At 41.5% G+C, this 13892-nt stretch overlaps 1 protein-coding gene across 1 annotated transcript; it reads right to left on the bottom strand.

The window, feature by feature from the left end:
• Nucleotides 1–5995: 5995 nt before the first annotated feature.
• On the bottom strand, nucleotides 5996–13892 carry LOC119358715 (phosphoinositide phosphatase SAC7-like). Its single transcript, XM_037625153.1, has 19 exons — nucleotides 13837–13892; nucleotides 12431–12798; nucleotides 12251–12342; nucleotides 11980–12037; nucleotides 11389–11445; nucleotides 11252–11285; nucleotides 10566–10646; nucleotides 10298–10404; nucleotides 9994–10080; nucleotides 9765–9842; nucleotides 9430–9500; nucleotides 9253–9351; nucleotides 8892–8991; nucleotides 8076–8184; nucleotides 7911–7983; nucleotides 7318–7411; nucleotides 6817–6900; nucleotides 6631–6697; nucleotides 5996–6438 (listed from the first exon to the last, which is right to left on the bottom strand). Exons 2-19 carry the CDS (start codon nucleotides 12785–12787, stop codon nucleotides 6308–6310), a joined length of 1779 nt encoding a protein of 592 aa, XP_037481050.1. The 5' UTR covers nucleotides 12788–12798; nucleotides 13837–13892; the 3' UTR covers nucleotides 5996–6307.

Below are 13892 nucleotides of genomic sequence, written 5' to 3'. Positions count from 1 at the left end.
GTGGACTCACTAGTTGAACGAGAATAAGGTAACTGATGGCTCTTGGCCAGTTGACATGCATCACACACTAGGAGGTGATCTTGTTTATTTGAAACAGGAAGATTGAAGTCGCGAAGAATCTTTTGAACTACCGGAAGAGTTAGGTTCCCTAGGCGTTTATGCCATCGAGACGTAGATGGTTTGATGGCAGCAAGGACTTGGCGTTGGGGAGCACTCTGTCGTCCGGTCACGGGGAACAACCCCCACCTACTCTTGTTTTGAAGGATAGTTCTCCGGGTAGCCTGATCCTTGACAAGAAAGAAATCAGGGTGAAGTTTAATGAACACATCATTATCTCGCATAAGATTATAAGCTGAAAGTAGGCTCTGGTCGGCACTAGGAGCATGAAGTATGTTGTTTAACTGTAGGGAACCGGAGGGAGTGGATAATACCGAATGACCAATGTGTTCTATGTCCATACCTTGCCCACTTGCTGTGTGGATTTGGTCGGTGCCGATGTAGCGATCTCGAACAGCTAGTTTTTCCAACTCCCCGGTGACGTGATCAATGGCACCGGTGTCAAGATACCAATTAGTATCTACACCATAGGAGTGGGCGGAGTTGGCGGAGCGAGAATTGCCGCTGCTGCCGCCGCCACCGTGCCCATCGCCGCCGCGTCCGCCGCCACCTGCGGGGTTGCGTACGTTGTTGTTGTAGCCTTTGTCGTAGCGTTTCTTGTAGCGCCACGCAGCATGGCCGTCCTCCTTGCAGATTTGGCAGCGCTCGCGGTCACCGCGCTCACCGCGGTCACCACCTTGCTGGCGCGGCGTATCGCCGCCCGAGTTGTCGTTGTAGTTGCCCCTGTTGTAGCCGCCGCGTCCACCACCCTGACCGCCGCGTCCGCCGCCGTAGCCACCTCGACCACCCTTGGCGGCGAGGTTAACAGAGTGATGGGCCGTGTAGGCGGCGTGCTGGGCGGCGATTCGAGACTCAGCGGCGAGCAGTAGTGAGAAGAGCTCGCTGAGGCCGATCGGTTGATCGGTGATGGCGCGCGTGGAGATGGCGGTGACGAAGCCGCTGTAGTCGGGCTCATGCATGAGACCCTCCACGATGTGCGAAACGATGTCGTCTTCATCAAGCGGTTTTCCTGCAGCAGCGAGCTCGTCGGCGAGCCCCTTCATCTTGGTGAAGTAGGCGGCAGCGGAGAGGTCGCCCTTGCGTGCGTTCCCGATCGCAGAACGGAGTTGTATCTGGCGCGCTCGGGACTGGGCAGAAAAGCTTTCCACCAGGGCTTGCCAGACTCCTGAGGCGGTGGTGTGGTTGGACACCTGCATCAAAACCTCGCGGGATAGAGAGGCGAGCAAGAAGGTAAGCACCTGCTGATCTTGAGTGACCCAGATCACGTGTTCTGGGTTGGGCGCCTCGGTGATCTCCTTCTTCCCAGTGTTGTCCTTCTCGGTGATGATGACAGCGGCGGGCTCCTTGATCGAGCCGTCAAGGTAGCCCGTCATCGCCGCGGCCTTGACATGCGGGAGCACTTGAGCCTTCCACACCAGAAAATTTTCGAGGGTAAGCTTTTCGGTGATGGTGTGGCCGAGGGAGGCGAGGGAGGGCATGGCCATGGCGTGGGAGGAAGAGGAGGAAGACATGATCTAGACGTATGGAAGAATTAGGCTCTGTATACCATGTAGAAAGAGGTGCTAAAGCGCATGCATCTGCAGGGGAGCGCTGCATGTTAATATAATCAGGGTGCGGCGGCGATAGGAGTACATGTTAAGTTAGGGTTTAGGTTAGGTAGAGATAGATCGCTTTAAACTAACTACTAGGATCTTATCTCAATACTTAACCTATCCTAACAAGATTACAACACACACGCCACAACTATACAATGTTTAACAGAATTAACCACCCAAAGGAAGTAAAACAGGAATCGTACCAATAATGTTGACCACACGGGTTGATCTTAACCATCGCCAACCAATCCTGAATCTGCCATTGCATGGTCGGCCCTTTGGCGGAGTCCAGCGGTGGGCAGGCGGGCGGAGTGTTGTGCGGCAAGGTCGGGGAAGGAGGCGTAGACGGCGAGGATCTGGTCGTGGAGCTCGCCAAGGCGCGGGACAGAATCGGCGCGCGTAGTGGTGGAAATGACCCGCCCTCGGGGTCCTTCCAGGATGCCTCGCGCCGGGACTACTCGTGCCTGATCAGGATGTGCGTCGCCCGCATCGTCTCCACCCCCGCCGCTGCCCACGCCATCACCCTATTCCCCCGCCGTTCTCTCCCTTCCTCCGCCACTCGCCGCTCCGGTTGCCTCGGGTGGTTGGCTACGTTTGCTCGGGCCCATGGGAAGTAGAGGAGCGGTGGGCGGCGGCAGCTATCCGCGCTCGCATCTGTGAGAAAATTACGGTATTAGGATAGCAGAGAAGGAGAGGCAAAGCTTTGTGGGCACTGGGCAGAGAAAATTACGGGATAATAATCCCCTTAATTGAGGATGAAGGGATGCGTGGGGGCGGGGCAGTCTGCTTCGGCAGAACATTTAATCTGGATCGTCTATTTACGGGGCAGACCTTTGATCTAATATGAACTGTTAGATATATTTTAGTTAGATTGATCGAACGTCTCAGATAATCCCGTGTACAGTTTGTGGTGTGTCTCTAAGGAACTCATGTTTGCTCTTTTAATAGTAGTACAGATACTGAAACTCTGCCAAAAAAGAGTGATGGTTCCCCTCCCATGTTTCTAAGAGGTAAATCAAGCTACATGGATTAATTTGTTAGTAATATCAGCATAATTTAGCGATGAGGTGATTCTTAGCTTGAAAATATTACTTTCCGAATCCACTTGTGGTTCAAACCGTATAATGAAAATAAGATATTTTTTCCTTCAGAAGCGCTCTATGGACTTAAAGCATTTTCTCATAATATTATGTGGAATAAATTTTGGTTTCACTCCATAATTAGAGGGTGATTTTTCAGAGATCATATTTTGTTTCGTAACCGTAAAATAAATTTGAGTGCATGAGGAATCCCATTTGTAACCGTGTATTTGTTAGAAATGCATCTTTTTTTGCGGGTAGAAATACATCTATTTGGAATAGAAATGTGTGGATGGATTGTGAACCACTAGAAATTATGGTAGAACCACAATTCATTCACTCTAAGAAAGTGAATTGGTCTGGTGCTCTTGTTGGATTTGTTTGGAAGTGTGGATGGATTGGTGATGTAGAAACCTGTCTTGGCACAATATCATGAAACTTACTAATCCCTCTCTCCCATAATATAAAATGTTATTACAACCGATATAATCGTATATTGGATGTAATAACATTCGAACGGAGGAAGTACTTATGATGTTCTTCTTACAATCTTATCTGTTTGTTAATGTTTTCTTTTGCAGATTTACGTCTCCCATTTTTCTAGATGTGTCATGCTTCCACATGTGGAGATCTTTTCATTTTGGTCCACTTATATTATTTTCTCCTAGCTTAAGGATCTAGGCTATCCATGAGTTATTGGACATGATAGTCTCACTATGAGAAGCTTCTTGATCCATGATGCTTGTTACTGTGAGATTGATTGTTTGCTCCATTTATTAATTCCTTGTGATTTATAATCTCAGTAAAGTTGTACAGGGTCGTTAAATGCCATATTTCCTAATGACACTATAAAAAGATATTGATTCTTTTCATTTGTATCTATCATTAAGTGGCTTGTAATGTGTTTATATTTATATTAGTCAATACACCCATTGCATGCGTAATTTTATTATCTTAATAATTAATTGATGACAATCTAGATGTGCGTTTGCACGATGCAACATTACTAGTAGTATTAAAAAAAACTAATCGGACAGGACCATACCTGGCCAACTGGGTCGTGCCAGGCGGGCTGGCCCGTTAGCACGCATGCCCGGCCCAATGCATGGTTAATCGGGTTGTGCCTGGCCCATAGCCCACCTAGGGCCGTGCAGGCTTGGCACGGCCCTTTTTATTTTTTATTTTATTTTGACATGCCAATGGGCCAGCCCAATAGGCTGAATAATAGGTGGGCCGGCGTGCCGGCCCGTGAGGCAGGTTGTGTCGTGCCTGGACCCGCGTACGCGTACAGCCCCCGCACGTCCTGTATACTAGCCATGCCTGGTAGGGTTGTGCCATGCTTAGCCCGTTTAACTCTGGGTGGGTCGTGCCAGGCCAGGCCGGCCCATTTGGCCAGGTTTGAACCAGACCGCCGGTCTGACCGGAAAAACCGAGAACGGCACCTTGTCTGCTTTTTAAGGTGTACCGGTCTTTTAGTAAAAACAAGAAAAATATTTTTAAAAAGGTGCATAAACAAGGAATCGAACATCTAACCTTGATGTAAGGCACACTAAAGGTGCATTTGAACTTTGTGATTTTATTAATGGTTTACATTCAATATTATGAGTATTAATTTGATTTGAGGTCAAAACTTTGAAAAAATACCTTAAATATTACCCTTTTTTTGTCGCAAATGAACCGATTAACCGTTGGTCTGACCAGTAAAGATTTGAACCAGCAGTCTCACTGATTCGATAGCCGGTTCCTTTTTTAAACTATGGGTGTGATAGAGAGGAGGGGCCAGCTTCTAGACCGCCTCTGATGGGCCTTTTGGACCAAGCCCAAATGGGCCGGATGAGCCGAAACAGTCCACAGTTCGTTTGGTCTTATTAAAACATAAATTAAATAAATGGATAAAGTTCAAATACTTGAAGATTTAAAAAATCATATAAAAATGATTATAATTTTTAAAACAATTCTATGGATTAATAAAAATAGTACCATTAATTTTGGTCAACTTAAATTTAAAAATTTAATAAATTAAAAATTAGATAGTAAGTAATGACAAATTTAAGTCATTAATAGAATCAGTTAACAATTCAATAAAAATGGTTCCATAATTTTTGAATAACGTAGTTTTGATAAATTAGGAAACAAAAGTTTCAATAATCAGTCATTTTTATTTAATACTATGTTGCCTCTTTGGTAGTGGAAATGTTGTGATATTCTTCTATAGTCCACAACATATGACGGTGTGTGTATTATATGAAGTCATATGTTTCGGCGGTACTATATGCTCTTCTATTCTAGAAATGGATCAGATGGTCTATATTTAGAATAGTACTGCATATGGAGCCTTATAACTCAGAGAGTTCTCTCCTAACTAGTGGATGTTTGGTAATGGCAATGCAGTGATTGTATGGACATAAGGAGGGGTTTTGTCTCCCTTTGTGTAGTGGAGTGAAGAATTATCGGTGATGGCAAGTTTCTCTTTGACCTTAAGGCACCAAGCGCACCATCGCACCATGTCAGAAAAAATGAGTAAAAGAAACCACAAGTACCCTTTTTCTTTTCTTTTTGAAGCTAGACATTATTCTGCAGATTTTCGGAGCATATGCATGCATGGGTTGAAACCTTATCACTTCACTTATTGTACATGTTGGCAAGTTGGAAAATATTCAAGACATATATGTTGTGGTCATGGCACTAGCTGCTCTTACATCTAACATGCAAATTGCAGCAGTGAGCCTGGCTTGATTGATTGTTCAAATTTTAGATTTTTATCAGAAGATGCAGATCCTACTGTATTTTTCTCCGGTATTTTCAGACTTCCGGAATAACAAATGAGAAATCTTGATTCCTACTCACGTGTTACACTGAATATACAACGGTAGAAATTGGTGTAAATCTTCTGCATAATAGTGGCTAGTTACCAAAAAGAAAAGAAAAAACTAAACCCCACTGTTGGTTTTGTTCTTTGCAGCAAGAGAACCTGGAAGGACCAGACAAACTCTACAAAATTCATTTCCGGCCATGATATCCAGAAATGACAATTGTTGCAAAAGAAAAGAAAAGAAAAGAAAAGAAAAGAAAAGAAAAAGGGTATTCGTGATAATTAACATCCATTCTATCATTGGAAATATTAAGGGTTACATGGGAAATAGAAAGGCCTTAATTGATTAAAATCAATTCCTTCTGTGGGAAGAAAGCATTGAAGAATAATAATGGCTGGAGCTAGGTATTTCAAATACTAGTGCATGTGCATCAATTCATTGATATCGTATCACAATGGGATTTACAATTATGTCAAACTAAACAAACCTTGCCGTAGTGAGACAGGGACAGAATTTAAATACAAAATTGCAGGTAGGCGGGGGTGCCAGAATAGACATTGATACAAAATTGGGGAGGGCAAGCGCCCTACAGAAAAAAAAAATTGCTAAGAATAAATCTTCACACAATAGAAGATGCTGCAAGGAGCTTGCGACAAGCTAGTGTGATCACTTGGCATACATGCAAAGGTCCTTCGCGCATCGGTCAATTGCGTGACAGGTAAAAACGAGGTCGGTTGCAGAACTTCCTACCGTTCTTTTTGACATATAGTGCAATGCCAACGCACAGACCGGCCCACACAAGTGCTACCACCAAGTGGCGAAGATCATTCCGGGCTGCAAATTATGGTTCCACAAAGGCAACAGAATCAAGTTACATGTCAATAAAGCACAACTTCTGGCTGAATACACCAAGGATGACAAAGACTGAATTGAACTTCTCCATATAGGTCCGCTTTGGTTTGTGGGATTTTCGTAATCATTGTCAATTCCAGAAAATATATCAAATTCAGAAGCCAGAAACTTTACCTTGTCGTAGAGACATAAGCATGAACATAGCAGCGCAAAAAATCAATGCAAAAGCAACACGGAAGGACTGCAAAGGAGAAAGCGTGCAAGTAAGATAACATTCGGTGCAAATGTTGGAACCAATCACTGCAAACTTGCAATGTCATACACAAAGAAGTATTGGCCAGTGAAACAGCTAATACCCACCTGCATAACTCCGGGTTTGCTTGGAAGCGCAGCGTCCCGACTAACTGATGATACGTAATGTCCTTGAAGAAGGTCCATGGCATCCTAGAAACAACACAACCGAAACAAACCTCTATCTGAGAAGGGCTGGAAGATGCAGGTCACAGATCGATCCACCTGCCTGATTTGTAATACATATTTTTCAATGTTTTTGTATAATATAAATTATTTTTTACAAGTATAAAAATATGATTATTTCTCACATTTTAACTCAACTATGGATATAGTTACTTGATTTACCATTAGCTAGCCTCTATATATACACCTTTATTATAGATGTAATAATGGTACAATACTTTGTAATTTTAGCTGATGAAAGACTTATACATTATTCTTTGTCAGATCTAAAACCTGCCCTCACTTGCCCAACCATCGATGGTGAACTCCAACCCAACCCCGCCATGTTGTGAACTTATTTTTCTATTCACTTAAGTTGCATGCATGCTAAGACAGCAAAAATACCTGCTTAGTACCATCTGCAAAGTTGTTGAAGTAGTATCTAGCAAGTGCATTCCACAGATCATTAAAAATTCCCTGAGTAGTCCGTTTCCCATACCTAATAGACAAAACCAAATCTATAAATGTGGACAACTTAAGAACAAGAAATAATGAAAACAGACAACATTCTTTTCCTTGTTAGATCAAACATGAAAAAGAGAGATATATGAACGTAAAGCTGAAAGGCCACAAAAGAGTGGGAAAAAAAGATAATACAATGTCAAGATGCATCAGTATTACTTTCCAAATTAAGTGATCTTTTCAGTTTTACAGATCATTTTTCTCCAGATTGAACTGATGTCGGTTATGTTTAACAGTAGACATTCTGGAGGTGAAACAGGAGAAGAGATTTACTGCACCAGATGTTACAGCATCTTAAAACCTTGAATCGAATAAAAATAGCAGCTCGGTTGTGACTCAAGGTGGCCAGAATTACTAGTGTGCTTGAAATAGTAAACCCATTTGGGGAAATGAAAAGGGAGGAAATAAAGATGCTAACAGTTGTTACAAACACTTCAAAAAACAAGCGAATGCTGCATTCTCCTTATAGAGATTACCGGACAAAGTCTCCCTTCAGAGCAGGAGTGCCAGAGTACTGAGTGCTTATTGCATCTCCATGATTTGCCCACACTGCAAATGGTTAAAGCAACATTGGTCAAAGACAAATACAGGGGAAATATAAGTAGGAACCATGGTTAGAGAATATCAAACATAATACTCACAAACTTTGTAATCTGCATCGAAAGCTGGGTAATTGCTGATTGTATCGTTACCACCAAAAACTCCTAGTTGTTGGAGCTGGCTTTCAAGAGTTTTTCTTCCAACCATGCTCTGTTTAAGCATTGTCGATGTTTTCAATGTTCATTATGCAGATCAAGATATAAGATCAGAGAAAATGCAATCTTTAATGATATGTTTAAGCAATGCTGATGTGATGTAATTTGTTTATTTAATGAAAGAAGTTGGATCGCTTTCTCAAAAAAAATCAGGTCAAGATGGAAGGTAAGAGAAAATGCAATATCTAAAAAATGTCAATCCGATAATGGTTTGTCAGAGAAAGATGGGCTAACACACAAATACTTTGAGACTGATGTGGCCCATAAGATTTGCAATTGGATGCAAGTAAGGCACGTAATCTGGCTGCAACAGTACGATATTTTGTTCTAGCACAGACCATCATCAAACGAAACATATGGCTCAACCTAAACAAGCTAATCGATGTAGCTCATGCTAGTTTAAAATTTGCATATAAGAAAAAATATAGTGTTTGTGGTTAGCTTAGATGAGCCCATTGATACATAATTAGACACCCTCTATAAAAATACCTAGAACAAGTTCAGTGTTAACTTCTGTATCTTCTAAAAATGCATCTAGGAGGTAACACTGAAAAAAAAAGGAGAATGAATAGGCCTTCCGCATCTAAATAGAATATCACACTATATAGATTCCAAATGAAGCAGAAACAACAAATGATAGTACAACAAGAGATTTTGTTAAAGAAGAAAAAAAACATGACTGCCTTGTACTAGAGTTTGTACCTGAGTTACATTAGTACGATCTAGGCAATCGACACAATTTGTTCTGACAGTGCCAGTCTGCCCCACCATTTTCTTGCCTTGATCATCCAAAAGGAAGTACCTATACCACAACATTAGTAATACCATGGAGATGGAAGCAATTATAAGAAAAATAAAGAACATAGTACGCTCATCATCATTAGTATTGCTTTCGTGTCAAATACATTGATCAAATATAACACTTTAGTAGCAAGGCAAAGAAATCCAGGTTAAACAACTTGTAAAACTAGAAACAGATAACAGGAGCAGGTGTAGTCGAAGAAAATTAACATCAAGCAGTAAAACATGTAAAAACTTCATTTCTTATCTCTGAGGGACATACTTATGCTTCTTAAGATAATCCTCAATTTGATCATACAACTGTGAAAGGCGCTCAAAATGAATATGACCACATATTTTATGGAAGTCAAAATGTATGAATCTGCAGTAAGTAGACAATGTAGCACAATTAGGAACAGACAACCACAATAGGAGAAATCTAAATTGTGGAAAATGTGACCTTATATCTTCAGTGAGAATAGGCTCAATCGATTTTGCATATCTTTCATACAGGCGGCCTTCACCACCAGTCTGAATATAGGAATACGAAAAGAGAGTAAATGCACATGGAAAACAGAGTAAGCTACTATCAGGACAACAAACACCCATACACTGAAATATAAATATGAAAGGCAAATCTGTAAACAAAGTTACAATGGTGGCGTGCCAAACAAATATGCGAGATTATTCCTAAATGAGGAATTCTGAATCTGCTATTGTAAAAGAGACACCCTTATGCTGGACCACCACCCAAAAAATTCTAGCACTTAGTGAGTCCAAGAGTTCATTACTTACTGTATTGACAAGATCAATACCCACGACAGCTCCATATTTCTTTTGTAAATCATGAAAGTGTCGCTCAAGCACACGAGCCTGCAGAACAGAGACGCAACACAAATTAGGATGAAAAAAAAGGTTTCGCCAAGGCTGCATTATAGTGCAAAAATCAACAATGTTTATTAGAATAATATCAATGCCCTGAAGGGAAGGAAAATAGAATAAAGATAGAATTGACAGAACTCACCGCCTCCTCCACTCTAACAATGTCAAAACTAGGTTTATATGTCAAATCAACTATCTGCTCCCACAAAAAAGGCATAGAACCTCGAACCTGCAATATATAGTAGTTTCATTGAGTTGTCCAAAAACATAAAAATAACACAGTAGTACCATCTGAACATGGTGAAGATCATTGTACCACTTAAGGACTTTTAGCACACAGACTAAAAGAAAGGAAACTAAAAGACCAAAAGAGAAGAGAAATCAAAAACATTTAATCAACTATTAGTCTAGCCAGTGATTTTCATATTGTTTATTTAGAAACCTACTTGTACATAGGATGCTGTATATCCTTTTGTTTGCATTATCTGCTCTGATTCAACAAAATTTGCTGCATAGCCCTCTGGATCAGCACCCCGTCTCCAACACCGTGTACCTTCAGTTAACAACATCCGCTTAATTTTTTAATTAACCAAAAGGTATTCAATTTCTAAAAACGGAAGGCCAAGTACAAATTGTTAAATACTGAAATTAGTTTAACTCAAAAATAGTGAAGAACTCATTATCAAACTTATTTTGATGCTTCAGAACTCTCACCTATCCTTCTTGTGCACCTGCGTGCAATCATGGTTACTACTACTTTATCTGATCCAACTTCTGCATGTATATTCTGAAAACCTAACATTTAGTTAAGTTACAGCAACTCAAATTGATATAACTAATCCTAATCGAATAGGTAATTTAAGTCTAAACTAGCAATACTCCATCTGTTTTCAAAATAGATGACGTCCTAAAAAGCGTACAGTCTAACCACCAATTAACAAATAAAATGGGAAATTTTGACCAATGCCACTATTCTCAAACCCAATTCAGCTTATGCCATCGTTTTTGTTTGCAAGTTACACGAATGCCACTATTCTGTTGGAGGCTATTTTATGTTTGCCACAACATCAGTTTTTTTCCCTGATTAACACAGCCAGCCCCCTTTGACTGGCCCCGCCTTTCAATTCTGTTGGACACATGGTAAATAGTAGCATAAGGCACATAAGTATACATGTGGTCAAGGTTTTAAAACTTTGACCACTAATATATATGCGGAAGTACATGGATTGAGCATGCAATGTTGTATTTGTCTTGCGAAATACTTTTATGTCATATGCCATTTTACTAAGTTTGTAGGTATTATAAGTACAAAATCATAGTCAAACTCGTGTGTTGGAGATTGTGAGCATGGTATGATATTTTGGGTAGTGAGTTGGAGTATATCAATGAGCAAAGGATACTTCCTTGAATGACCGGTAATAAGTATTGGTCCAGCTGTCAAGGAAGAAAAAAAAAGGAAATCAAAATACTTTACAAATATTGGATCTGATATTCTTAAAACTGGAAATTACAAAAACAAAACAAAACGTAATCTTACTTTGTTCTCAATGAGAGGCTCCAACAAGTAACCATTCCACATAAATCTACGTTCTGCCTGCAAAGAATGTAGTAAATTGGTCTGTGCAGAAGAGTTTGTATTCACACGTTGAAAGGAACATTTAGTAAAGGAAACCATTCGGAAAAATCGGCTCTGTACTACTACGAGCACACACTTTAGACATATACCATCAAAAGAAACATCATATACCAAAGCCAGCCATAGTTACATGCCACAATTACAGTTCATGTTGTTTTGTGCAAATTTGTATTACAGCTTACGTTTATGGTCATTAGTTTGTTCAGTCATTCAAACTTTTCTGTAGACATTAAAACAATGAATATTCTATACAGCTTAAGTGTAACTTACTGACCAAAGATGCAACAAGGAGAACGTAGAAACTCCTACCTAGCATCACATGTACTACCTCCATCTCAAAATATAAGACGTTTTTGTAGGCTAGTTTAACCTACAAAAAAGTCTTACATTTTGAGACTGAGATAGTAGTAGATTACTCTCTACAATGGGAAAAGGATTGGATGTCCCATGTGTAAACAAGCTCCAGCATTACATGAGTAAAAGGCAACAAACCTGTCTCCAAAGTGGAAGTGCTTTGAACGTGTCCCCAAGATCATATACCCTCTGTAAACTGCAACAGAAGGGATAAAGGTAAGTGTCATTCAGACTTGCAATGACAAGAGAACTGAATTAAAATAAGACCATAGGATTAATTCTGGTATAGTTTAACTGGGAGAAAAATTGCCATCCATTTTGCTAGGCCAATTAATGTTTTCTTTGAAACTCCATGTACCATTAAACGACAAAATGCATGTAACAAAAAGGAATCATATACGATACCCACGTAAGTGTCAAGTTGGCCTCATAGGAGAAGTACAGGCCTATACTCCTCTCTGCAGCATCCAAGAGGTCTGAAAATTCGCTCTCCATCTTTTTCTGGTAACATCATTCTACAATCATTACATGCCATACACATATGGAAACAGCATAACTGGGAACAAATTGACAATTGTCGGAGTCGGACCTGCTCGGCCGAAGATGCGGTAGTGCAGGGGAGAACTTTTAGTCCTGTAACTTTGAAAACAGCATGTCCCATGTAGGATCCGACGCAATCACGGTCAGTGATGACCAGACAACATGATCCAACTGCAAGCTTGAGCACTCCTACCACACCAAACACTATCCTAACTTTTGGGTTTGCCGAGGGGCCACGCGGTGGCAACTCTTGCACTAGGTTCATAGATCCATTGGTCCGGCTTACTGAGAGGAACAGGTCAGCAAGGCCATCGACCGGTTCAAATACATAACGGTCTGCAAACTCCCAAACCCTCAGCCTCGTGTGCAGTTTCGGTGATGGAGATGCATCCTTTGGCGGATCCATTGCAGGGTACCCTGAAGTATTATTAAGCATGGTGAATCTTTTGAACAGTAGAGATGTCACAGACTAATGCAGCACAGCAGCAGATATGTTCAGCTTAAGAAATGCGATGAGGACAATTATGCTAGAACGACAGTGATGCGAAAAGTGCAGAAAAAAGGAACTTCCTTTTCCACTCAAAGCTTGTCCCGTTCCAGATCCACCATACGATTACTCTTGGTTCAGGTTCAGAGTATGCCACCAAAAAGCTATCCTAGTTTCGCATTTGCTGTTTTGACCAGATTAGTAAGCGAATGCTGTGAAGGCCTACAGAGACGTAGCTACTCCCTATGTAACTTAATATAAGACGTTTTTTGACAGTGTCCTAGACTCTAAAAAAGTCTTATGAAAAGTTAGAGGAAGTACTTTAGTGTTTTAAACGCTCTTATATTTCTTTACAGAGGAAGTACTGTACAAGATAGCGCAATAACACTGGATTTCGTGTTTTTCCAGAGCAGAAATTTCAACGAGTTTAACAGGCAAAAGTTATATCCTCTGCTTCATTACTGCCTCCGTAGTCTGCTAGCAGTAGTACTGTTACATGTTGGAAAGAAGAAGAAAAATCACATTGTGAGAAGATAAAAAGGCAGCAGCATTTATGCCAAACTGTCTTCCTCCAGCCAGTGGGGGCGAGCCAAACAAAATGCAGCTCCTCCTCCCAGACTTAATGACTTGAACTAGTAGCGCGAACCCGGAAATGAAAAGGCAGCGGAGCATCCGGGACAACCCAAGAAGAAACCGTGCTGGATTACACGGTCTTCCAAGCGGCGGACGCGGGTCGGGAATTCCGTCGAACAAGTAAGGGGCATGAAAGACGGCCATGTCCCTGGGGTCACCGATGCCGGCCGGCACAATGTAGGAGTGTATCAATTCAGGAACACCGCAGATGCAGCGAATCGTCGGTCGGAGCGGCCAATCGTCGATGCCGAACGTAGGCGCACGAAGCCTACCGACAAGGAAGGGAACCCGGCTACCTTGCCCGACGCGAGAGAGACCTGGCATTGGGTCGTTACCTGCGAGAGCCGAGCGAGGCGACGGGGACGATCAGAAGGGCCCGATCCGAGGCGCC

This window comes from Triticum dicoccoides, chromosome 1A (assembly GCF_002162155.2).
Source record: "Triticum dicoccoides isolate Atlit2015 ecotype Zavitan chromosome 1A, WEW_v2.0, whole genome shotgun sequence".
Lineage (NCBI taxonomy): Eukaryota > Viridiplantae > Streptophyta > Magnoliopsida > Poales > Poaceae > Triticum > Triticum dicoccoides.
Note: the sequence above shows the minus strand (reverse complement) of the source record. Positions and strands in the feature narration are given on the sequence as shown.